We start from the raw sequence: 27,026 nt of genomic DNA, 5'->3' as shown, positions 1-27,026 counted from the left end.
AAACAATGTATAGAAGTGAAAACTTACTTTAAGCTTCCAGGGTTTGTTTTTTGGTTTGTTCATGTTTTCTGTCTTGCTTTTATTTTTTTTTTTTTTGCAACAAACACATTAGTTACTTTCTCTAGGTCTATTTCCTTACCCAGAGGAGGAAGGCCCCTTAGCACATGATCTCTGCGGTCTCCATTAGTTTCAATATCTTGTGGCGCTGATCACCTGTAAATTAAGGAACAAACTTCACTGGGAAGTCCTGTAGCCTGAATCCAGCCCCAAACGTCCACTCCCCCAGCTGAGGAGGCCGGGAGGTACTTTTACCCTGGTAGCATTCTCAATCAACATGTGTCATTACTCAAAGCGCAAGTGGACCAAGGTGCATATACTAATTTTTTTCTCCAAGGTCTTAGTTTTCATTTTACTTTGAAATGTCACTGTGACTACTTTTATTATTACTATTACCAGGAATCTATGATTGCCATCGAGGTCTATTAGAAGGTCATCTCCCATCCCCCACCCCGCCCAGCTTTATCCAGTGCACGAAGGCTGGCTATTTGTAACTCAATATACACTTTCCAAAACCTCGAGTTTTACGTTTTATTATTATTTTTACTTTTGAAGCCGATGTATGGGGGAAAACCCACCAGCATTAACGTTAAAAGAACTGTTTTCACTGAAACCATTCTTTCATCTGTGGATGGTAGGATAATTTATCAGTGTTTTTAATTTGGAATTGAAAGGTTTCCTGAAAACACTGCTAATTAAACTTTACTTCCCTGAAGTTCTCCTAAATACCTCCAACTCCGAGAACTAGCCCAGTATTTGCTCACTCCCTTTTGCCTTTCAACTCCATTTGATATATGTTTCCCACGACGTAGTGGAGACTTCTGGCTGGAGAGGCTGGAAAATATAACTCTGAATTTCCTACAATCTCAGCTCCACTTTCTCCCGCGCGTAGGCCCCCGGCTGGAGCGGTGTTGTTGTCACGTGGCCACGGGGACGCCCGCAGCCAGGCCGGCCAATGGACGCGCGTCGGCCTCTCCCCGCCCCGCCTTGCTACTCAGCCGCGCGGGGACTCGGCGCAGCGCCGCGGGGTGGAGGCGAAAAAGTTTCTTTTGCCGACAAGAAGGGGCTTCGGCGAGCCGACGCTGCTCAAGCTGCAACTCTGTTGCAGTTGGCAGTTCTTTTCAGTTTCCCTCCTGCTGTTTGGGGGCATGAAAGGGCTTCGCCGCCAGGAGTAAAAGAAGGAATTGACTCGGCAGCGCGAGGGAGGAGCGCGCACGCGACCGGGAGGGCGGGCGTGCACCCTCGGCTGGAAGTTTCTGCCGGGCCCCGAGCGCGCGCCGGCTGGGAGCTTCGGGCAGAGACCGAGGCCGCTGGACCGCGATGAGCGCGCCGAGCCTCCGTGCGCGCGCGGCGGGGTTGGGGCTGCTGCTGTGCGCGGTGCTGGGGCGCGCTGGCAGGTCAGACAGCGGCGGTCGCGGGGAACTCGGGCAGCCCTCTGGGGTAGCCGCCGAGCGCCCGTGCCCCACTACCTGCCGCTGCCTCGGGGACCTGCTGGACTGCAGTCGTAAGCGGCTAGCGCGTCTTCCCGAGCCACTCCCGTCCTGGGTCGCTCGGCTGTAAGTATTCTTCCCGCGGGGGGGAGGGGGGCCGGGCCGCTGGAGATTCGAGAAAACAGGAGCCGCCGAGGGCCTGGTTGCTTGGGGTTCGGCGTGCATTGCCTTTTTTTCCGGATAGCTCCTTCTGGCCCAGGCCTCGATCGGCGCTCCGTGGGCGTGGAAAAAGAACTGTCCGGGCCTCAGTTTCCCTCCCACGTGCTTTGCGGGTGGCGCAGGTGGGCTCTTGGCGCGTCCTAACTGGCTGCAGGTAGACCAGGGGTGGGGGCCAGTGACGACGCCAGAGGTCGGGGATGAAGTCCTGTGCCCTAAGCTAGCCAAGGGGTTCAAATGCTTGCTTCTGCCAGGCGCAGGGGAGATAAGTGGCAGCCTGCGCACATCAGGAGTTTGCAGTTCTCGCTGAGTTGTGAGTCTGGTTCAGTTTTAGTTTCTAGCTGCGTCAGACTCCTTTTCCTGTTCCCACCCAGTAATTGAAGTCAGGCTTTTCATTTGGGAAGCCCCCTCAACAGAATTCGGTCACTCTCCAAGTTATGGTGGACGTACTTTTGTTTTTCTCCCTCTGCTTGCTTTCACATTAGCAGACCGTAAGTTCCTACTCCTCAACCAGATTGTAAAGACTGGTCGGTAGCTATGGAAAGGGAAGAACTCGATTATCCAGAATCAAGGGCGTGATTTCTGTAGCTCCTCAGAACGCCCAGACGGTTTAGGGGAGAGCGCAGGGAGCTCTTAGGCAAGTTTTTGGATTTTAGCTGCGAAGTCTGAAAACCTGAAATCACTCCCAACTGCGTGAAGAACAAGGAAGAAAATGTAATTTAGTTGGAAATGCTGATCTTTTCCAAATGTCATCTCTTTTCTTTCTCAGTCCCAGTTTTAAAATTGGAGTGCTGTAAAAATTAAACAATCAAAACTTGTATTTTTTAAAGTAGGTCTGTTTAAAATAAATAAAAGTGCACTTCATACGTAATCTTATATTTTGACTTAGCAGAATTGCAATGAAAATTTTAAGTTTTTAAAACAATTCTGGTGAACTATTCCAATGCCCTAATGTGGTGGGAGGTTTGGTCAGGTGTTTAAGAATTTATATTTTAAAATTATTGTGCTAATCTAAATAACTTTTGTGAATGTAGAATTGTTGGCCATCAGAAAGTATATTCCTTGTCTTTTTAATAAGCCTTAGTTTAATAAAGTAGAATTAGTATTGGATTGATATTTAATTTCTTATCTTGGGACATTTTATTTAGTAGTTTTTATTGCAATTGGAAGAGGAGATAAGGTCTTTAACCCAAAGCAGGGAGACTTTCAATTAGTTGTGGCTAATTCTGTTCAATTGCCTCTTGTGGAGGTCATGCTGCCTTATTCATGAGTGAATGGCTCTATTGACAACATATGGAACTGAACATGTAAATGACTGGAGGTGAACACTTAGGAATAATAGAGGGATGAGAAAGAAAATGAATACAGTGCTTCCTGGAGTGTATTTAGATATGCTTAGATTATTCACGGCATCTAACTTGTGTTCGATAGTTTTTCGATGTCAAGTTGTCTATTGTGATCATGCTAGTGTGCAGTACTTTTTTTCTTTTTTCCTGGATTTAGATGTTTAGAAAAAAAATCTGTGTTGCCGTTGATTAGAAGTTGAGTTGAACCAAAAGGGGTTCGATACCTATTTAAACATTGTCTTAAAAGTAGCTGACCTAATTAGGATTTTGTTTTGCAGATAATTTGGTGGCACACTAAAAACAAATTAGAGTTTATTTGGTTAGCACAGTCTTTAATTACATTTCCGCCAGCAGTAAATTGTCTCAATACTAGCCCACATTCCTTAAATGTACGTGAAAATAAGTTCCACTTGTATAAATAAGCACTCAGTCTGTTGTCAGGAACCCTGCTGTGATCACTCATTGGACAGCTCTGTCATTCTTGTACTTCTGTGACTTTTAACCATCTTTGTAGGTGTCACCGAACCATGTGGTCTGGATTCTTTATTGTAAATATTTCTTTTGTTTCTACCTAAAGCTCTAGAGGTCTCCTCTTTCCACTTTTGAAAGGAGCAGAAAAACACGTGGAATTGAGTTTTACTTTCTCTGTTATTTGGTATTTTAGAATAGGTGGTCTAAAAAGCTACTAAAGTTTTTCATAATTAGAAAAATCGTCTTAAGGAGATGATTTCCGAGTTCAGGTATAAATAGAAAAATGCATGTTTTTGTTCCTCATATCTTACCTTCCCTTTCCTTGGGTAATCAAAATAGTAGAAGTTTGTCTTTGGACTGGCTTATGAAAGCACTTTTCAGAAAAAGTTCAGTGTCTATCTTTTGTTTCATTTGTTGAATTTGCAAGTTTAAGAAAAATTACGTGTGTATGTATTTTTTCCACTTTATTTGGTTGTGATTTATTACTATAGGAGTCCCATGTGTGAAAAGTTAAATAGTTTGAGCTGTAAAATAATAATACTGTATCAGTACTCCTTTTAGAAAATAACCTCTAATGCTTTAATGAAAGTGGCTCTTAAAAGAGTAACTATGTGAGCGAGACTTTGTCTAAAAAAAAAACAACCCAGTAACTACGCCAAGCCTTGCTCACAACTGCCATTAAAGGCAAGCTAGAGTTTATGTCGAGAGTTTGCGCTTAAACAGTTCTCAACCTAAAGAGGAGTGCTTGTTAGAATGTTATTTAGCCCAGAGACGGAAAAGTTGCTAAATTGCCAATGAGAACTTCCAGTATTATTAAATTCTCACTGGCATTTCAGAATTATTTGTCTTATGTAGAAATGTTTGAGTTCTCAACAGGACCCAGGCGAAAGTCCCAAAGGTAGTTTCTGCTGGTGTGACTTCTTTAGTGTTGACCTGTTATAAATCTTCTGGTCCGGACCAGAGTTGGGGGTGGGGTGGGGGTAATAGTCCTTACGGTTTTCACAGCTGTTTTTCTATATTTTCCAGACTAAAACTTGAATATAGCAGGCTGATTTATGAGTCACTTTGGATCAGTGTCTTAAAACAGCTATAGCCTGGCTTTTTGTTTTTCAGCTTTCCAGATTTGTGCTGAATTAGCAGCTCTGCAGGCCCCAGTGGGATTGATTAAGAAGCTGTGCTGGATTTGCATTTAAAATTTGACTTGGAAGTCAGATTTCCAAGTGCTAAAAGGAAGAAAATGATAGCTTGAACCAAATGTTGCAAATTGATTATTTTCATATATATTTATTCATTTGCTAATATTCAGGAAGAGAGAAGTCTGTCTAACCATATGGAAAGAGTTTGACTTTCAAGTTTTGGCCAGCTGAGCTCTGGGTACATAGTTAACACTTCCGTACCTTACTACCTTTCCCATTCATTAACCCCACTACAAAAAGTTTTTGTAAAAGTTTTGTGGGGAAGATGTTATTAATGGAACTCCAAACATGAAGAATCTGCCTTTCTTATTGAATGTTTTATGATCTGGGTTTAAGAAAACATCGACATTGTACAACTTGAATCTGTTTTTAATGGTCTAGCCATAAAAACAATGTAAGGAAGATTTAGGAAAATGTGACATCCCTTAACTGGAAAGTAATCATTTCTCAAATGTAAACTATATTAAATCTAAATTTAGGTGCACTAAAAGTTTCATAGCTGTAAGTATTTAGCAGTAAATGTCATTTAAGGGGTGTTTTTTTTCCTCCTACATATAATGTAGTTTTAATAGTACACAAAACTCAGGAATGGAAGTGTGTTGCAATAACTGAAATATTCAAAGTTTCAAGCTCCTGCTTCTGGATCAGAAATGAGGGGTCCCCAGCATGTGCACTGGTCTCTGAAGGGAGTTTCTTATTTTTTACAGGTCTTTTGTAGGAGGAATCTTATCCCATTACTAGTTGAAAAGAAGTTAAGCACTCCGTCTCATTTCTCTCACAGGATTGCCCTGTGAAATAATCCTTAAAATGAAGTTAGTGCTCAGTTTTAGTTTTTTTTTTTATTTTTAATTAAAAAGAAAATCACCTGTGTTAAATATTAATGCCAGATTGCTTCCCCTTTCTTTTTAAGACCTGAAACAATAAGGGATGCAGTTTTACGCTGGCTCAATGCTCTTCAGTTAAGTGGGTCCAAATGAGACTTTCTGTTGACTCAGGCTACCTCCCAGGTGAAAGACTCTTTTCCTTGGTTGTTTTTTAAACCATGTGGGAAATCTGTGACTGTCTGGGGTGCTAAAAGCACACAGGTTTTGTTTGAATCCTAACGTGAGTTGTTGGGCTCACGGTTTCCTTGATGAACTCCAGATGGACTTGAGCTGGGCTGTGAGGGAAAGTGTCTGGCTCCAGCCAGCGTGGTGAGCATGCACAGCAGTGGTTGTAATTGCAGGATTTTTATAGTTTAAAGACTGTGCCAGATTTTTTTCATGTTATAACTCTACCAGAACAAATCTACTCATGTCTGTCACTGTCTGGTAGGTCTTTGGGCAAACATATTTCAAATAAAACCTTGCAGTTTTTTTTTTTTTTAGGTGAAAAAGAGAATCCAGGTTTATTCTCAAAACAAAAACTCAAAGACTGAAAGGATCTCTGATTTCTAATTGTTAACTAAACACTGAGTAACACTGTGCTTCTCTGGAGGTGATTTCTCTTTATTTATTTTTTAGGAGGGGTGTACTTATGCATATAACAAATAATTCATGCTTTTCTCCAATCAACTTTGGTTATTTAAAAATCTCCGTTTTAAACACTGAAAAGATTAGTATGGGTTGGATAACCCTTTCAGTGGGAAGCTTCAAGCCATACTATTTGTTATCCCGGTTTTTCATCACTCTGGAACCATTTCATTTTTATTACACTATTTTGAAGGCACATAGTCAATGTATTAACACATATGGGGAGTATAACCAAGAGTAGTTGCTGGAATTTGTTCCATATTTTGAATCTTAAATGAGATGACTTTCTAGCCTAGAGTATTGTATATGTATGAGTTTGTTATTGTTTTTAATAGTAATGATGTTCTATGGAAATTGTTACTAAGTTAAATTGAGTTATTGGGTAAGAAGCACATTAATGATTGAAATCTGTTCACAAGTTTTTGTGCAATCTGCTGAACTTTGTTAGATGGCGATGTGGTTTAAATTATATATTACCAGATATTGAGATTTGGGGAATTTAAGAAAGCAGAGAGTTCAGATTGTTTTCTACCCTCTCAACACTCACACACAAAATAATACTTTAAATGATTTGGTGCTTTAACGCAGAGAAACAAATATGTATGCAAAGCAATTTCTGTTTTCCTTGATTGCAATAAGGACATTGATGCTTAAATGTATGACAATAAAAAGATTTCTGTAGAGGCTTTAGTTTCAGCAACCTGCCTAATTAGCTCCTTTTCATAAACCATGATGTCATCATATCAGGTTGGGAGTGGGGAGATGGGAGGGTGAAGCAGACCTGCCAGTTCACAAAAGATCTGTTCACCATGTGCCAAAAAACATCTCTTAAAATGTTTGTGGGCTTAAAGTATTTGAATCTGCCAGTCTCCTTAAACTAATTTTGTCCTTGGAGCTTGTATTTTTGAGTTTGGCATTTTGGTTGCCATCTAGTTTGTGGACAGAATAGATCAATTATTTCTCCTGCTCCCACTAGTGTTCATAGAGATACTTCATAAGCCCAGTTAGCACTATTAGTGATTTTTAGAAATGACTTATAATTTTATTTTTGTTTTCTTATAGGGACTTAAGTCACAACAGATTATCTTTCATCAAGGCAAGTTCCATGAGCCACCTTCAAAGCCTTCGAGAAGTGTGAGTCTTCGTTATTTTGTGTTTAAGGTTTGAGTAAAATACATTACCCCTTATGCTATTTAACTGTAAGGAATACTTGGATTATAGTAAGTTATTCAAAACTTTTAACTTGGGAGGTATCTTGAAATAATATGTAAAGTTTTCACCTCTGTGAATTACAGATTACCTAATCAGCTTTTCTTTTTCTTTTTTTTTGGCATTTGTAGGAAACTGAACAACAATGAATTGGAGACCATTCCAAATCTGGGACCAGTCTCGGCAAATATTACACTTCTCTCCTTGTAAGTGAATATCAGCAGAATTCCTCATGTATGTTTGCAGGAACCTTGAGTGGGAGTTCCATAGGGACTAGCATAGAGATCTTAGAAGAAAAAATGGAATATTTTCTTCAGGGCATAGTACAGATATGCTCTTTAAATTGGTTAACTTGTTTTCTAGCCTCTAACTCTGTCACCGCTAAATTTCATGTATTCTTATAACAACACACTTTACACTTTGCTGTTGTTGCTGAACTGGTCTTCGAGATTCAAAGGGGCCAGCTTTACACCATAGAAATGTGTATTTTATCATATTCTATAGACTAGGACTTTAATTCTGGTATTATTGAATGGTTGGCATGGGGATCTGTGGGTTACATATTACGTAGTTCCTAGTGGAGAATGATCAGAGTTCCTTTGTGAGGAGAAACTGGAGTTGAGAATAAGCCATTGGAGTATCCTCTTTTAAGTGTGGTACCTGCAGTGGAAATCAGAGTTCAGAGACATCAACTCAAAAAAAGTAAATATGTGACTGAAGACAGAAATAACTTTGCAGGTTGTTTTGCAAATATGAGTTTTCAAATACAATTAAGGTTGTACCAAGTTTTCTGTATTTTTAGTGTAGGTAACATTGTATATACACGCACTGACGTAGGTTTTGGAATAATTTTGACTTTCAGCATTTAAAGGTAGCATTTAGAATTCCTGTGGTTTAATTTCTAAAATCTAATTAGCTTACCACCTTAATCTTAAATAATTTAAAAATATAGTTAAGCTACTGATGTTAAAAAATGTTTTTCTTTAAGCAACTTAAGGAAAAAACCACCATTGTTAGTTGCTTCTGAGAGAGGTGTTGGGAGGGTTGAAATTATACAGTAAATTTCAGGAAAGCTGTTCAATTAATAGAGTGATCACTACCCAATTGCTTACATCTGGTGATTTATAGCGGTTTGTTTTTACTGAGGGCCCAGGTCAGCTAAGTCACTGGTGCAGCCGCTGTGTCTGCTTTCCTCTGTTTGAATAAGAGCTAAGTGACATTTGATACTGATGTGGTTTTTCCAAAGATCAGAAACAGAAAGGAATGAAAGAAAAAGCAGTTGGTATTTGACAAATAAACACTGTATTTAAAAAACATTTTTATGCTAGCATAAATACCTTTTTTCTTTGTCTTTTACAATTGCTTAAAAGTTTCGAATCTAAATGGAGTGCTGGTTTTGGTATCGTAAACATCTGCAGCTATTCTTGTTTGACCAAGGTGGCCTTTTTAAATTCCACTTTGCTCTTGCTGTCCTCACACTGCATATTGGCAGATTCTGTCAGTATGTTTAAGAGAGCTTGAGGGTCATGGCATACTTCATGGCTGAGAGGATCTGCAGTGCAGTTTTGTAATCTGGGCGGGGTGGGGAAAGCAGTCTACTCTTTGGCATGGTATAGCGTTGAGAGCATTAAGAACTTGTGAGGAAGTTAGAAAATTATAAGTAACCTAGTGTTTTACACTTTTTTTTTTTTTTGAGACAGAGTCTTGCTCTGTCGCCCAGGCTGGAGTGCAGTGGCACAATCTCAGCTCACTGCAAGCTCTGCCTCCCGGGTTCACACCATTCTCCTGCCTCAGCCTCCCAAGTAGCTGGGACTACAGGCATCCGCCACTACACCTGGCTAGTTTTTTGTATTTTTAGCAGAGACGGGGTTTCACCGTGTTAGCCAGGATGGTCTCGATCTCCTGACCTCGTAATCATCCCGCTTCGGCCTCCCAAAGTGTTGGGATTACAGGTGTGAGCCACTGCGCCCAGCCCCTAGTGTTTTACACTTTAAAGTTATAACTTATAATTAGAAAGCTAGAATGATCTCTCAAAAGTTAGAAATTTGTGCTCCTTTAAAATTTGTCCTCTTCTCCATATTGTTTTTGTGTTTCACTTTAGCAAGTGCTGGGTGTGAAATCACCCTGAATAATTTCACTTTCTTTCTCCTTAATGCGTTACAGTACCTCTGGCTAGTGATTGTTTTGTTCATCTCACATAATGATACATCCAATGTGTTACCTAGATTACATAGTCTCTGCGAAGAGTAATTTATATCATGGGCCTGATAATTCAATGTGGAGAGTAAAAACTTCTTTTTATACCTATGAAATATCTTGAAAAATTTACCTCTCTGGTTGTTTTCATCTACGAATGTTTTGTTTCCTCCTGCAGGCTTGATTGGATATTGTAATATGCAATCATTGTTTCTCAAGCACTTTTAATTTGTGTTGTGTAGAGTAAAACATTTTCTTTTATATAGAAACACTTGAAAATAAAGCTAAAAATGAGTTCTGAAATACTTTTCTGAGATTAAAAAAAAAAAAATCTGTTAAGTTATATAACATGACACAGATTGAAAACTTGCTGTAGCACCACAATTAAATCTCATACCTTTCAAAGTAGTTTTTAGAATGATTTGACTTTCATATTAAGAATTTTTTGTGGTTGTTTTTTGTTTGTATCTTTTACATTTTGCAGAGGAAAACATTTTTATGAGTTATGTGCACAGGTTAAATAGTTTGAAAGCTTGTGTGTAAAGAAAATGAGTAATTAGTTGAAGTCTTAACCATAGGATTTAATATTACTGCTCCATACTCTTTCTACTCTGTGCCATGAAGACCCCCCACAGATGGAGGGGCTGCATGCAGAGAGGACTGTCCTGGTGAGACTTTTGTCTTCTCATAGCTATAGGAGCCAGGAGCTGATAATTAGATCAAAGGGTACCGCATGTCCAGAGACGAATTCAGTTAGGGACCTGTTCTCATAATATCAGGGAATCTGGGATGATAGGAATCTGGGATAATCTTCCCACTAACAAAGCTCATCTCTAACCTTTTTAGGAATCTTTTAGCATGCACAAGGCCTGAATAGACATGCTGTCCTTTGAATTCCACACACAACTAGCTCAGAAGTCAACCAATGTGCTAGGTGCAAGGCATGATTTGTATGTTTTTTAAATTTTTCTCTCACAATATCCTAGCTATTGCAGGATGGCATATTTTAAAAGAAGTGGAATAGTCTTCGGAATGAACATACCTTACAGTAAAACTCTACTGACCTGGCTTACATAAGGGAGTTGATTTTTCTGAATGTACGAACTCTGGCTTTGCATGGTGTGGAATGACCTGCTCGAGCATTGGACATGATTGAAACCTGTGCCTTGGGTTAGGGAAGTTTGAATCTGCAAGTTCTACAGCATTGTAGTTAAACAAAAGAGCCTTGTTGGTTATTAAATAGAGCTAGTTGGGTCTTAGTCTTGATGCTAATGGTTTATATAGTGTTACCCAGCATGCAGATACTTGCCTGTTGTCCTAGAGTTGAAGAATGTTAGGTCGGTGACTGTCAAAGAGGCACCTAGGGGACTTGATTTTTTTTGTTTTTGTTTTTGTTTTTTTTTGAGATGGAGTCTCACTGTGTCGCCCAGGCTGGAGTGCAGTGGCGCAATCTCAGCTCACTGCAAGCTCTGCCGCCCAGGTTCACGCCATTCTCTTGCCTCAGCCTCCCCAGCAGCTAGGACTACAGGTGCATGCCGCCACGCCCAGTTAATTTTTGTATTTTTAGCAGAGATGGGGTTTCACCGTGTTAGTCAGGATGGTCTCGATCTCCTGACCTCGTGATCCGCCCTCCTCAGCCTCCCAGAGTGCTGGGATTAAAGGCGTGAGCCACCGCGCCCTGCCAGGGTACTTGTTAGATTATCAGACACTATCCCTAGAGATTCTAAATTAGTAGATTTGGGTGGGGCCCAGGAGTATCCATTTTAACATATGCAATATTCTAATCAGATATTGCATAAATATTTCTAGAATTACTGATAAAGGTCATATCATAATCAAGTAAGCCTTTTCTCTTTATTTCTTATCTCAAAAGTAAAGCATTTCTTAGTGCATCTTGTCTTTATAGCCTGTCATCTTCCCAGAGGTGACATTGTCATCATTCCAGAGAGGTTATTATATATATTGATTACCTTTGCTGGTAGGACACCAAAACATGTACTCTACCAATGGAAAGCCATTGAAGAGATGTAAAGCAGAATGACATGATCAGATCTGCTATTTGAAAATGTCATACTGTCTTTAGTGTGGCAAATGACCTGGAGGTGGCAGGAGGATGGTTTAGAGGGGCAGATAATTAAACCACATGATGGTTGAGAAGCCATGGTGGCCTGTTCTCTAGTGAAGTCACGTCAGTAGAACAGTGATTAAAAGTAAAGCTCAAGTCAGGTGGCCTGGAATTAACTTCTGGCTCCACCCTTTGCCAGATTTGTAACCTTGGGCAACTTACTGACTGACTGTGTTTCCTCGTCTCTAAAATGAGAATAATGCTGGTGTCTATCTCATAGAGTGATTGTGAAGATACAGGGAATACAGGTAAAGCTGTCTTGCATGTACTGAGTGCTCAGTGAATGTGAACTGTGATAAGGATGATGATTCATTCAACTACAATGTTTTGAGTATCTACTATGTACCAAGCCCTCCTTTAAGTGCTAGGACACCCAGTGAAAAAGCACACAAACTCCCTCTTATCCTGACGCCTGAGGCTTCCATTCTAGTGAGGAGAGAAGAATAAATGAAGAAAAGAAAAGATAACATCAGTTCATGATCAATGCTATGAAGGGAAAGAAAGAATGAAGGGATTAGAGAGCTCTGGCAATTGTTCTTTAATGTAGTCAGGAAAGGCACATATTTACCAAATCCTACTATGTTCTGGGTACTGTTCTAAGGTTAGGATTCAGAAAGCAGACAGGAATCCCTGCCCTCTATAGCTGACCTGCTTATGGAAGGAGAAACACAAAAAATAAATAAGAGATGTGATCAGAAGGGGATTAAGTGCTGGAGAGAAGCAGCAGGGAAGAGGTGTCAGAAGCATGTGGCCAAAGAGGGGTTTTACAGTTTTAAATGGGGATGTAGAGAAAGGCTTGCCAGGAGGAAGATACTTGAATCAGGGACTGAAAGTGAGGGAGGGAGTTGTGTGTGTTTCTGGGGACATTGAGTCATCTCTGCTGAGCCTGCCCTGCCACATTCAGGCCCATTTTACCTTGTATATCCAACTTACGCAGTAATTAAATAATTTTGTTTATATTTTTCTCCTCTGCTGTATTTTGAGGCCTCTGTAGCTAACTCTTCTTTTCCCCAGCACTTAATGCAGGTATATGGCATAAGTTAGTGCTTAATTAATGTATGAATTACATTATCTATGAATGTATGAATTAAAGAATATTCATGGAATAACCACATGCTGCTGCACTTAGCATAATTCAGACAGATCTCCTTCTATACACTTAGTTTAAACCAGTGGCTAAAGATTTACAGTGGCAACAGCATACCTATGTTTTACGTAACTTGTGTTCAACTATGCACGCTTGAGAAAATAATAATAATTCTGACAATAGCAGCAGTAATTAAAAGGAAAAAAAGAACAAGAGAAGTCACTTAACACAAGGATTCAGCTGACCACCGTAGCTAGTGAGTGCATGCCCTGGAGTATGTATGAGGGAAATAAAAGCCCCCTTTCCCATATGCCTTTCTAAGCATGAATATCTCAGCCCACTGAGGGTGACTTTGGTGTTCAGCATACAGCTTTTTCACAGCCCCCGTGCCCTTCACATTTCTGAACTACACTTGATCTTAGCCAAAAGGCCGAGAAGCGATCACATTTCTGAACTACTTAAACAGGCCCTGAACCAAAAATTTGAAATGCACAACAATGACAAAACCCTCCTCTTTCCACATTGATCTCTTCCCACACTGAAGGAAAACTGCCCATGTTAGATTCATTGAGAGGGGGGAAGACTGTCTACATAAAGTACCTTGCTGGTGTCATAAGAGATCTTCAAGGGTGTGTTGATGATATGTGGTTTTCCGCCATCTGCTGGCTTGGAACCTAATGCCGCGAGATGTGGTTCCATCACATCATGCATCCTTCTGTATTGGAGATGCTTTGGGGGTGCAGGAAAGTAGGACAGTCATGCCCATTTCTATGCTACAGAGATCAATACTGGGTGGTAGGGACTATTGGCAATTTGTGTCATTAACTATCGTTATTGTAGAATCCCAAGGATGGCAATTTTTCTTTTCCAGTTTTGAAGCTTCCACAAGCACAGCATGTGTAGTCTCTAATGACATGGTCACACATCTCCTTCCAGGGTCCAACTTTTATCTTAGCGAGCTCTCAATCCCCTCAGCCCACTACAGTCTCAGACACACAGAAGGTGCTCACTAAGAATCAAGTAGACAAGAGAAATCACGGGCCCTTGTGCGATAGAAGAGAGCCCTGAGCTGGGAATTGGACTCACAGATGCACAGGTTTTCGTCTCGTCTCACACTACTAACCTTGTCTGACCTTAGACAGACTTAATTAACTTTTCTTTGTTTATCTGTGAAAACAGTCTAAGATGTCTGCCCATCTCTCTCCTGGGGTTCCGGTAAAGGATCAGATGGCATAATGTACATGAAAGAGTTCTGAAAGTGTGAGCGCCGGCAGCTGCTGCTTTTGCATTGTGGTGGGCTTGGCAGAGGAGCAGAGACTGGAGGCAGTGGGCCAAAGTGGATTCTTGAATGGGAGGGTCACAGGAGGAATGCAGGATTTAGAAACATTATCCTGGCAGCAAGAGATGAGGGAAGGAAAAACCATTTTGCATTGGGGGTGAATTTTCAGGAAAACTTCTCTCTTCATAGTTTCTAATAATTTTGGTGGGTACTTAATTATAAATAACAACAATATTTGTAGCCTGGGGGCTTGTGTAACTATAAGGTGAATTTCAAGCTCTTCAGAATGCCCAGCAACAATGCCTACTGTGTGCTAAGTGCTAGGGAACAAGGTAAAATAGGATTTGGCCCCCACTTTCAAGGTGCTCTGAACAAGAGAGAAGACAGACAGTAAAGACATAGCACACGTCGAGTGTGCCTGGGACAGTGGAAGATGCCTGGGCATGTACCAGCACATAGGTTTCAGGATGTGTGGAGCGTGAGGGGAAGTGAGTTGGAGAAGGAAGGAAACTTGTGTGAGTTTGTAGGGATCAGCTCAGGAAGCTTCTTCCATGCTTAGGTGGTTTGCATGTTTGGGGAGTCTTCATTGAAGACTTTTTTTTTTTTTTTTTTTAAAGCAGGGGAATAAAATGACTACAGTTAAGCAAAGAATCTACTTTTTCTCCTTTTGTTTGATAGTACTAAAGGCCATTCATTTTCATTCATTAAAGTCATTTAATTTTCAAAATCAAGTGGATAAAAACAAATAAATGTGGCTTTGATAATAATTTTGACTTGCCAAATGCCTTTTATCCATTGACCCCTGGAGCTGTTCAGTGTTGTGAGCCCTACTATGTGTTAGGGCCACATCTCTTTTTCTCACAAAGGGAAACTGGCCACGAGGTGGGAGTCATAGGAGCGATAGCTTATGAATGATGGGTAGAGTTGGCCGTAGTGATCACAAATAAGATCTGCAATATTCTGCTATTTATATACTGAACCCAGCACCATATTAAGTGAGAATTTCATTCATAAGCATGCATTTCTCATTACATTTCAAAAATCAGACCATTAAAAAAACAAGTTTGGGAAACATTTGAGAGACTGTTGCTTGAGTACATAGCACAGAGTTTATTTAATTCATCAAACTCAACTTATAACTTTAAAGTGGTATTGATATTTTAATATGCTCTGAATTCAGAGGTAAAGTTGCAAAGAGGGAAGGCAAGCATTAAATGTTTTTTTAAGTGAGGGTATCTCAGTAGAGCTCAAATAGTTGCTACCTTTTTTAAAAAAAGGGAACTTTTATAACTCAGTATTTGAAAAGTGGTCATCAGTTTTTCATATTAATTATGGAAGTTGAGGAGCAGCTTTAGCCACAATTAGAACTTAAGTTTCTGGGGAAATTGGAGAGTTTTGTTTTTATTAAGTGGACAGAAACCATATCCCATCTTTATACTCTGATCTGAGTATAGAGAAGCCCATGGAATTTGACCGTCTTTACTGCCAAATTTATCTAGAACGTGTGCTGTCCTGATGCAGATGAATGGGCTGTTTGCTTCACATGTAAAGGACATCATTTTATTAGAGGTTGTCCTAGTCCATTTTCTGTGCTTATAACAATACCTGAAACCTATGCAGAAAGCTATACAGAATACCTATAGCATCTTTAATTTATGAAGAAAAGGAATTTATTTCTTATTGTGGAGGCTCAGAAGTCCAAGGTTGATGGGCCTCATTTGGTGAACCTTTTTGCTGGTGGGGACTCTGCAGAATCCCTAAGCCGGTGTAGGGCATCTTGTGTCAAGGGGGCCTGAGCACGATAGCTCAGGTGTCTCTTCCTCTTATAAAGCTACCAGTCTCACTCCCATGATAGCTCATTAATCTATTAAACCATTAATTCATCAATAGACTAATCCATTCACGAGGGTAGAACCCTCATGATGCAGTCACCTCTTAAAGGGCCTATCAGTACGACCACATTGAACATTACATTTCAATGTGAGTTTTGGAGAGGACACATGTTAAAACCACAGCAGGGGACTGCAACCTTTACCAGTACATACAAACCAGATATTACATTTAATGGAAATAAACTTATGAAGCTCAAGTCTTACAAAATAAACACATAAACGTCTTAATATGATAAGTTGTAATCTTTCATTGGATTTTAAATGTTTATAGATGACTTACACATAAAAGAGAGTTTACTATACACAGAGCTGTATTTGTGACAAACACTGTAAGTTTATCTTCACATTTAAATATAAACTGGCCCCCAGAATTCAAGGTTGCTAGGTTTTTGAATTCTCAATTTAGAATGACTGTATTTGACACATAAATTTGTAATTGCTGCATGGCTCCTTAAACCCTTCAACAGTTCCCATTGCTCTTAGGTGAAGAAAAAAATCCTTCTCAAGACATACAATGCTCTGCATGATCTGCATCCTGTTGGCCCATTGAGCAGTCTCTGGAGTCACTCCTCAGTTCTCCAGATGTGCCAGGTTGTTCCAGCCCTGGGTTCTTTTGCATACGTATTTCCCACTGCCTGGAATACTCCCCCTGCCTGCACTGTTTAAATCAGACTCTTAGGTTTCCCCTTATACATTTTTATATCTTCTTTATTATAATGTCTACTTTATCATCATATAAGTAATTGTATTTTTTACTCATCTATTTGTTATTCTTTTAAAAGTTTCCCCCACCAAAGTGAAATTTTACAGCAGCCGAGATCATGTCTGTTATTTTCCCCATTGCAACCCTGGCATGTAGCACAGTGCCTGGCCCATGGTGGATGCTCAGTACATGTGTGTTGGATGAATGAATGGATGGCTTAGTCCAGATTAATATATGTGGGTAACTTTTCTGTTCCTGTGTCTCCATTGTTTTCCTTAATAAGACTTGGTTTTTCCAAGGTAATGACAATTTTAGATTTGACAATGACCCATTTTGGGCAACCTTTTTGTGGTGTTTCTTGAAGCCCGTAAAATTCATTTCCACCTGCGTGACTTGACTTTTCAGTATAGCTTGCCACAAAAACTCTTGTATTACCGATATTTATCCTGAACCCACACCATTCCGTCATGCCCTCTCTCACCTTCATTCTATTAATAGCCATTTCAGTTGGTGCTTTAAAGTATCAGGTACAACTTCTACCAAGAGACTTCTCTGTGCCAAAAGGAGACTTGTTCTACCAAGAGAGACAAGACGATAAAGCTACAGCCAGTTTCTTTTCATGATTGGGATGGCAAGATTCAACATGTGTCTCTGTCCTGGCCTAGTTGTTTTTCCCCCTTCTCTTCCTTATTTTGGTTTCTCAGTTGCCTTCTATAGGGCAGAGGTTCAGGGCCCTCGTTTGATAGAGACCAAAGCAGTGAAACAGAGCTCTAGCAGTACCACCTCCTCTCTCTTTGGCTGAAAGTTGCCTAAGTACTAAATTTAAAACATGAAAGAAATGGCAATTATAAATATAAACACCTCCTTTCTAATGCTTAAAATCACCTGCCCACTGTCTCCCTGTCTCTCATATAGCTTTATTGAGCAGATAGAGCAGTCTCTAGAGTGAGGTGGAAGGCAAAATGAAATATTAAGGTAACATTCATGCTGCAGGTACCATACAGTGTAGGATAAACATAGTAGACATTCTTCGACTGTCATTTTTAGTGTGCATGAGCAATTTTAACCATTTTTAAAATAAGAAATTATGAAATAGAATCAAAATGAGCATTTAAAAAAAAATTTTTTTTTTAAGAATAAGATGCTTTTGAATTGAGTCACGTTGCTTTGTGATCCCACACAAAGTATCGACCTAGGATAGAGGACAGTACTCTTCAAAGATGACTGGATGTTTACAGACTCAGGGAAGTAGTCAATTAATTGTATAAATCTCTCTTTTTCTTATTCTCCTCTGGCCTTTCCTGTCTTAATTTCCTCAGTACAGTTGCCATGTAAATTTCAAAGAAAAAGTGAAAGGAGTTAGGAACAGGTTGCTATATTATATTATATAACTGGTTATAACCCATTTGTTGATAGTTTAGTGTGTTGTTGCATAATTCTAGTAACTTGGAATCAGAAGAGACATTTTTCTCTATAGAGAAATCCCTGGAAGGGTGGTTGTCTGACTGCCCTCTCTTTAATCACTTCTAAGAATGAAAGCTCATTCTTGGTGAGCAGCCTTTCCGTAGTGACTAATTCTAATTGCTAGGTCTTTTTATACGTTAAGCAGAGGTCTACCCTTCAGCAGCTTCTACCTATTGTCGTAGTTCTGTGTGCTGGAGATAGCAATTCTTTTTTCTGCATAGTTCTTGTAAGTCTTAAAATAAGAGATTTTCTTAAAGCATTCCCTTCTCCTGGGTCAAATTCTCATTCCCATTTCTTGTATGACATGGCGTATAGACAAGTGCTGTCCAATGGCACTTTCTGCAGTGATGGAAATGTTCTGTATCTGTGCTCTACCCGGTGGTAGCCACTAGACACATGAATATTGAACACTTAAAATGTGGCTAGTGTGACCTAGGAATTGAATTTTCAGTGTAAATTTAAATAGCCACTCATAACTAGTGGCTGTTATACTGGAAAATGCAAGTCTAGAGCCTTAAACTCTGCTCCATCACACACCTGTCTGGCATGACAGTATAAACACAATGGCCAGAACAAGGTAACTGAGATGTGGTCTGACTTATACAGAATATGGTGGGGTCATCTGTCAACCAGAATACCAGACATTAATGAAGTTTAAGATTATATTAGCATTTTAAGTACCGTGTTGTATTATTGGCTCATACTGAGTTTGTGGTCAGCTGTTATTAGTAAGCTTGTTGTCACTTTTCATAAGAATTGCTTTTACATAGGCCTTGTAAAAATGCTTGATTAAAATTCCAAAACACTGCCTTATCCCAGCTCAATTCTCATCTTGCTTTTTGAGCATATTTTATATGCTTTATAGAACCTATAAAGATGGGAGTGCAGAGTAGAACTGAAAACAGGATTGGTTAAAATTTTTGTATAGGAAGATAAAAGTAATCAGACCTCCAGGTTTCTCCTCCAAAACTCAGCCCAGTAACTACTTTTCCCATGACACAGAGGTCTGGAAATTTAATTTTGGGAGACCTTAAATAGAAAGTATCTGGGATTCAGGACAGAGGCCCAGCTGTGCAGGGGTAATGATTGAGGGGGGCAACATCTTCTGAAATCAGGAAAATTAAGTCAAATATGAATACTGAAGGCAACACCCCCAGCCCTCAGTTTATTTCGTGTTAGCCTTCCCAGATGGTAGCATCCAAGCTGTACTCACCAGACTGGAGATTGGAGAATTTGAAAGAAGATTCACAGAAACTGACATGTGGCTATTGCGTCCTAAAATAGGTCCCTCTTTCAGCTGTGCTGGCACTCACCATTCAACAAGCCCATACCACACACAGCCCTCAGGAGGCTTTTAGTGCTGCTTTTTATTAAGTATGAATGAGTAGCCAGTGATCATCAGACTTTTGAAGACGGTTCTAACAATGAAGTCAGAGTTTGAAACAAATGAGAAATGAGAATCAGAGATAAATGGAAGGAGAAAGGAACATCAAAACAAATTTAATATCTTTGGAGAGAAAAGAAAAGGTACTATGTCCACAAAATCAGAAAAACATGGTGAAATAAAAACAGTAAAAGGAATATTCAGAAAAGTTAAAAATACAGTACCAGACACTTTAAAAAGGTAATAAAAATGTTGGGAGAAAGTTGAAAAACTCAGAAAAAAGAACCAAAAAACAAAGGGATGGAAATCATGGGAGGAAAAAATAAGAAAATAGGAAGATGAACTAAAAAGTCTAACACTTATCTAATTGGAATTTCACAAAGAGACGTCAGTAGAAATGGAAAGGAGAAAACTATGAAAGTTAAAAAATTTTGAATTTCCTGCAAGTGAGACATATGTATTTCTAGATTGAAAGGACCTACTGAGTTACGTCTCAATGAAAACAAGGCAAAGATGGTCCTATGAGGACTGCACATCACCATCACCTGGGAACTTGGTAGAAATGTAGCTTCCTTGGTCCCCACCCACACCCAGAGAAAAAGAAGCCCTGAAGGTGTGGGCTTAACAATCTGGTCTTCCAGAAGCCCCTGCCCACCAATTCTGATGTGTGTTAAAGTTGACAAAACACTGGTGCAGAGAGTCAGAATGGCCTCTGGCTCCCCAAGCTGGCATGATCCATGAGCAGTGTCTTCAAAATCCTAGGAGAGGCTGGGCATGGTGGCTCCCGCCTGTAATCCCAGCACTTTGGGAGGCTGAGGCAGGCAGATCATGAGGTCAGGAGATCGAGACCATCCTGGCCAACATGGTGAAACCCCATCTCTACTAAAAATACAAAAATTAGCTGGGCGTGGTGGCGTGTGCCTGTAATCTCAGCTACTCAGGAGGCTGAGGCTGGAGAATTGCTTGAACCAGGGAGTTGGAGGTTGCAGTGAGCTGAGATCGTGCCACTGCAGTCCAGCCTGGCAACAGAGCCAGACTCCGTCTCAAGGAAAAGGTAAAAGGGAGAAAAGGATTAATAACCTAAACTATATACACCCAAATTGTCCTGTAAAGGTATTTTCAAACATGAAATGACAGCTTTTACACATGGTTTCTTGCAAAGCTAACAAAAGATAGACCCCAGGAAAATGAAGGAGCAAGCCAAGAAAGAGGAAGACTAGACAGCCAAGGTAATGGGACTCCCAGGAGGAGAGAGGTGAAAGAAACCCCCAAGAGGGAGGGTAGGTTCTACAAGAGGCTACAGTATTTACATGATGCAGTTGTATGACTTCTCTGCAGCAAATCTGGTCATTTGCAGTGTTTCTCATCCAGATCTAGAGTCACAACTCAGTAGAGCTGGAAGAGATCATTTCATTTCATTTCCCTCTGTTTACAGGTGAGAAAATTAAGGTTCACAAAAACATAGTAGATAAAGGCACAGAACCAGGAATAGAATCTAAATCTCCTCTCTGGGGAGCTGTAGTTTGAGTTACTGTGTCAGATCCTATCAGTAGGTTGATTAATATAGAGTATCACAGTTTTATGTTTATGCTTTCTGGCTGGCAGCAGTAATGGACATTTTGTTTTCTGATGTTCATATGCGTTTTGAACAATAGCTAAGATAAATCCTTATGGTGCAGTCTACAGCTGCTCTTGAGTGTATGGACTCTAGTTTGTTCACTCTGGGGTCTTGTACCCATTCATTTTATTCTGAATTCTGGGGAACCAAAGATAAATCAGAGGTTCTCTCTACTCACAAGTAAATCACAAGCCTAGTAGGGGAGACTCAAACGAGATCAATGGTCCGACGTGTGAAAATGACTGTGGAAGACCTCTGCCCCAAAAAAGAAAGTAAAAATTTTTAAGTTTACTAAATCAAAGAGTCCATTTTTATTGTACATAAATTACTTCAGAGTAAATATTTTTTCAATGTTTTCTTTATCCTGTTGTCTTCTAGGATTTGCTTTTCAAATTTCCATTTACATAAAGGACTAGATTGAATTTATACTTGGAGATCAAAGAAGGGCTGTTTTGTATGTGGTGTCAATGGGGCTTTTGACTTATTTTTATTTTATTGATTTTTTGTTGTTGTGTTAAGAGACAGGGTCTTGCAATGTTGCTCAGGCTGGATTTGAACTCCTGGCCTTAAGTAATCCTCCCACCTCAGCCTTCCAAATAGCTGGAATTACTTGCATGCACCGTGGAGCTTGGCTTATATTTCTTTTTTCATTTTTAACATGTGTTATGACTGGTGCATGAATAAGACACTGATTATTGCAGGACCTCTATATTAAAATATTAATATGTGGCCATCTTTATTATGTTTGTGATCCAAAGGATAATTATATTTTGTGTTGACCTGACTTTTTGCTGAAAGAACTGATTCTTTGCTTCTTACACCAACACTCGTTTGCTGGTTAGTGTCCTTAATTCTTCATCAAGAATCTGTCTCCCTACACAAGTTTCCTCAGTTGGCTTTATTCTTTGATGCCACAGTACCAATGGACCAGTCTAAACATGTGTTCTTTTAATGAAAGCTCTTAATTATCTTTTTAGAAAAATGATGAGCAGAGACAGTTTATTTTTTATCTGTATGAGAGGAGTTCTTTGCTTGCCAAATTTCTGTTAAAAGTTGCCTGATATTATGGGGTGTTAATTATTCCAGTCAAGATAGTTTTCAAGGAAGCTTTTCGGAGGGAGTGGGGGTTATTGTTGGAAATATAAGTGACCTTTAATGTGTTTGCAGAATGTAGTGTTTTCTTTAACAGTTTGTAATTCCTTTATAAATGGTGCTAAGCTGGTTGTTTGCAAGTTATATATAGAAATTAGTATTCCTTGGGGCCAGGCTTGACTGTACCAGTCAATACATTTAATCTGCTTGCTCGATGGTTGTTTGTATGGAATGACCACAGATTCAGCAATTTGTTAGTTGCAATCACTGAATTGGACTTAGGGGATGTGGTTAGAGTGATGCATTCTAAGAAAAGACGGTATTGCAAACATAAAAAATGGCTTCACATAAAATTTCAGCGCACACATCGTCTAAAAGGCAAATGCTGCATGCAGGTACCTTCTCTAAATTGCCTAGATTGCATGTCCTTACACATCACAGCTGCAAGGTCTTAAGCTGCCTGTTATCCATGTACTAGGTAGGAGACAGCTAAAACTTTCGACAGATATATCTTATTCAACAGGAAGCTACACTTTTGTTGGTTTAGGAATTCCAGCGTGAGAAAACCTGATATTCTGGTTCCTCACTAACAAAGAATATTCCACTCTGTGGTTCTCCTTTCAGACCCTGGAATTAAACTAACACCATTTATATCCACTTAAGAGAGCATGAACGTTCTTTTGAGACACTTAGGCTTTCTGGAGATTACAGTGAATCAAGAAGTAGAACCAATCATCACAGTAAGTGGTCATATCACTAACCTCATAAGTTGTATTTTACTGTTGTTAATTTGGTCCAGATTTAGATTCAAGGCAGGTGTTAAGAGTATCCGAACAAACTAGCACAGTTCTTATATGTGAGAATAATGCACTTATCCATTTTCTTAGTGATTACAGATGCATTAAAATGCCAGTATTGGGCTGTTCTGGGCAGTAGCATCTCACACTTGAGCACAGGGGGACCCTAGTCTGCACTCTGCGTCTTAGAAAACCTCCCATATCAGAAGCACCAAATGCAATGGTAATGGATAGTGAATGAGAACTGCAGTAGAGCTGAACTGGGTCCCTATGGCCAGAGGCTGCAGAGCTGGAAGAGCTGCTGATCCTGTATGTCAGGGAAGGAGAAAAGCACAGTGTGTGCCCTGGAAACCAGAGGAAGTGTGGTGCTTTGCCCCCCAAGTGGGCATCAAGGTCGCCCGTCATCCTTCTGTCGTCTGTCCTGCATGGAGTTAGGAGCCTCTAATTGGTGCCCTTGCACCTGGTCATGCCCTCCTCCTCCCCCTAGTCTTTCCACCCACAGCCATCAGAGTAGCCATTCTAAAATGTACATGTGATATTGTCACCCCACCATTTGACATCCTCTGGCCCCCTCCCCACAGTTGATCTTGAGATAAAGGTCAAATGCCTGATGTGGTTTCCAGGGCCCAACTTGACTGCTGTTATCTCCCAGCAGCCTCACTCTTGAGCCTCTTCTTTCTCCATTCTCCACCCGTGCACTCTGTACGCAGCCATCAGGTGTTCCTTCATTTCCTCTAAGGGAAGCTTTGCTCTGCTTTCACTTGCCCAAATCTTTGCCTCGGCTTAGAGCACTAGCCTCTACTGTCCGTTGCTGAGCTAACTCATCCCACAGAGTTCAGTGTGGCCGTTTCTTCCCTTCCTTTGGGAAGTTTTGCTGACCTCCAACATTCTAGAAGTCTGTCCACAGTACTTCCACTGCCCACTCTTCCTTTCCTGTCGCTGCACTTACCACACTGTGGACAGCTCCCTGTTGCCTGCTGTCCTCCCCACTAGACTTTAAGCTCTGTGAGGTCAAGGGGCATGTCCATCTTGCTCATGTAGAACTCCAGTGCTCTCAGAGTAAATATCATCAGATGAAAATGATAAGCCATGTTTGCCTCTACATTTTAAAGGTATTTGGCAAAGTTGGTTGAAAAGTGAAATTGGCAACAAAATGAAACCATTATCATTAGACCCGAGAAGCTGAGGCCAAAATACCTGGGACTCCTGTTTTTCCAGTGGCCTCTTAGAAGCCTGAGGGAACCATCTGGCGTTCCTGACCAACCCAAGTCCCCAGGTCTGTGTGTCCACAAGGGACTAATTATACTTCACTTCAGAAATTAGTTAACCGTGGAACTCCGTGTACTATCAACAAACATAGAAGACCAAAATATTCCTAGTCTCTAAGATGGATTTGTACGAGACTGAAACACCTTCCAGTATTTACAGTTTAGTTTGTGATTTTTGAACAATGGAAAGATGGTATTTCCACACTAAGTAATGGAAAAAGGTATTCAGAGTTTTGTTTTTGTTCAAGTGTTGCACATTTCCTGCCAAAAATATTAATTAACTACAGTGCTTTTTAATGTGTTGATCAAGTTTGGCATTTATTCCTATTTGGAGAAAAATTAAAGCTGGGGTTGAGTTGAATCTTTGTCTTCTAGAAGTGGATATTTTTGACCAACTCCATAAAATATGTTTTTTTTTTTGAGGATTTTAGATGATAAAAAAGATTTTTTAATCTAGCTTTTTTAAGGTACTTGTCTCTCGTTTTTAGCTCTCTTTATTATACAAAGCAAGTTTTTTATTTGTTTGTTTTGTGTTAAACTGTTATGGTGTATATCAGGTAGTTACTTGCCAGTTAGTCTGAGAGCTAATAAGAAACGAGTATTTGGATTTAATTCAGTTCCATTAGGACAGATTAAATTTTTGTGATACAAGGACTATTATTCTGGCAGTTGTAAGGGATTTTTGTGCTAGGAAGCAGTGCTGACAAAGACAGCACTGTGCACGCTCCATCTATAACTGAGCACTTTCACACTGCAATTTAGGAGGTGTGCAGTTCAGGAAATTGCTGGCTTTGGCTGGAGCATACTTTTACTGCAAGGAAAATTTTATTCGTCACTCAAGTAATTGGCAGTTTTAATACCTTGTTCATAATTACCTTATAAACAAACGAATATATAAACCAAAGATTGTATGGTCTGTTATCTAACTGGTAGCCTTATTTGACCAACATGATAGACACCTGTGGGCCTCCCTGCCTCCCCGCCCCCAACTAATTTGCTTTATTTATTGCACACATCCATAGCTGAGTGTTTTGTTTTTGTTGTTGTTAAATACAAGTGTAGCTATCTATACTTGCCTCAGACAGCCTGGGGACCAAAACCAGATGCAAAGTTTGAAGGGAGATAGGGCTAGGGATGGGGGAGGGGATAGAGAGAGGGGCACTCAGGCACTTCAGAGTGACTCCAGTGTTTGTAGGAGGACATCCTACTAATGCAAACATTTGGATTATGCATTTAAGAGAAAACTTTTGTCCCCTAGAGCAGTGTGGTTTTATTTAACCCACACACCCTGACCCTAAGGCCTTGTGGCTTGTCTCCTGGATGGAATCCATCTCCGGGACCTAGGAATTGACTAATTGTCTCACTTGCATTACCCTATACCTCACAGCTAGATCAAGGACTTTATACACAGGCAAATCCAGATGTGGGAAATGGTCAAAATCAGAGGTCGTGGCTGACTTGACTCTAAACAAAAGCCTGTAAGACTTTATGGGAATCTGAAGGGCTTGATATTCATTTGTGACTTGTACATGGGACTGCTGAATGGTCTCTTTTTTAAAACTTTACTATTATCATAAAGTTCAGCTCTTAAGATATACATTATCTATGCTGGTTACCTGACATTAGATTTTCTGATGACTTGGATTTTAAAGCTGGAAAAAGGCAATCCACCCACAGTCCTTAAAAATACTGTTCAGAAGAGTTTTAACAATATTTCGAGATGCTTTCTTAATTTGTTCTTTAAATTTAAAATGTATGCCTGTTTTCTCCCCTTATTATTCTCTTGTGAAGAAGGTGGCACCTGACAGAAAGTCGGCCATCTGACTCTGGTAGATAGTAAATACTTGCAAGCTCTGGGGCCTCCTCTCAGCCGCAAAGTGGGCAAGCACAGACTGGGAGGGCCTCTGTTCTGGGGCATTCTTAATGTTGGCATGATGATGGCTCAGTGAGCCAGGGTAGATTCCCAGATCAGTTTAAAACCAGAAGTTCAGCATTTTTGCAAGGTGGGAAGTAGCAGCCTTTTCAAGGGAGGTACATATCTGCATAAGAAATTAAATGCCAGAATATCTTTCATACCCTGTATTCTATGAAAGAAGCCTTAAGGGATTGCTTTAGGAACAATTGGGCTTATTCTTTGAGCTGGCTCGGGAATGCTTGAACTTGTTAGGTGAAAAGCCCTAGTTTTAAGATGTTTTGTAATGTCTGTACCAGAGAAATTTTATTATGATTAAAGGGCATAATATGTGAAAAGTGTTTAGCATACGGTTTGGCACTTAATCGATCTTCAATATTATTAGATTTTATACACATTCTAAGGGTGATATAGAGAGAGAATTCTGCTTCTAAGAATATCTCAGTATGGCAGAGAAGACCAGTGGTGTAAGTTCGACGTCAGCTTGCAGCACAAGATTTTGTGAAAATATGTAAGAGGTACACCTCACTTGGGAAGCTACTGCGATAGTGAGAGACTGAGGAGTTATAATAATGCAGAAGAGCTCAGAACACTATAGAAATCCAGTTTTGGGTACAAAAAATGCACAAGATATATTTTGTAAGTTTTCTTTTTAATTGAAGATTAACTGCAGACCGTGTACAAACACCAGTGTGTGACTTATATAAGACACAGAATTCTGTTTAGAGCATTCAGATTGTTTCATTGTTTCTTGCGTTGTAAAGAGGAGACCT

The 27,026-nt window shown here is 40.0% G+C and overlaps 1 protein-coding gene across 2 annotated transcripts in view; it reads left to right on the top strand.

The window, feature by feature from the left end:
- The first annotated feature begins 1,035 nt into the window (after window positions 1-1,035).
- The window catches only part of LRIG3 (leucine rich repeats and immunoglobulin like domains 3), a 46,156-nt gene continuing 20,165 nt past the window's right edge, over window positions 1,036-27,026 (top strand). The window contains exons 1-3 of one of the 2 annotated variants that reach the window (XM_002823456.5): window positions 1,036-1,613; window positions 7,290-7,361; window positions 7,568-7,642. In XM_002823456.5, the coding sequence (XP_002823502.2) occupies window positions 1,378-1,613; window positions 7,290-7,361; window positions 7,568-7,642 (383 nt within the window). In that variant the 5' untranslated portion in view covers window positions 1,036-1,377. Of the gene's footprint in view, window positions 1,614-5,563; window positions 6,193-7,289; window positions 7,362-7,567; window positions 7,643-27,026 lie in introns of those variants that run through there. The other variant, XM_009247964.4, reaches the window with a different exon arrangement.

This window comes from Pongo abelii, chromosome 10 (assembly GCF_028885655.2).
Source record: "Pongo abelii isolate AG06213 chromosome 10, NHGRI_mPonAbe1-v2.0_pri, whole genome shotgun sequence".
Taxonomy (NCBI): domain Eukaryota; kingdom Metazoa; phylum Chordata; class Mammalia; order Primates; family Hominidae; genus Pongo; species Pongo abelii.
Note: the sequence above shows the minus strand (reverse complement) of the source record. Positions and strands in the feature narration are given on the sequence as shown.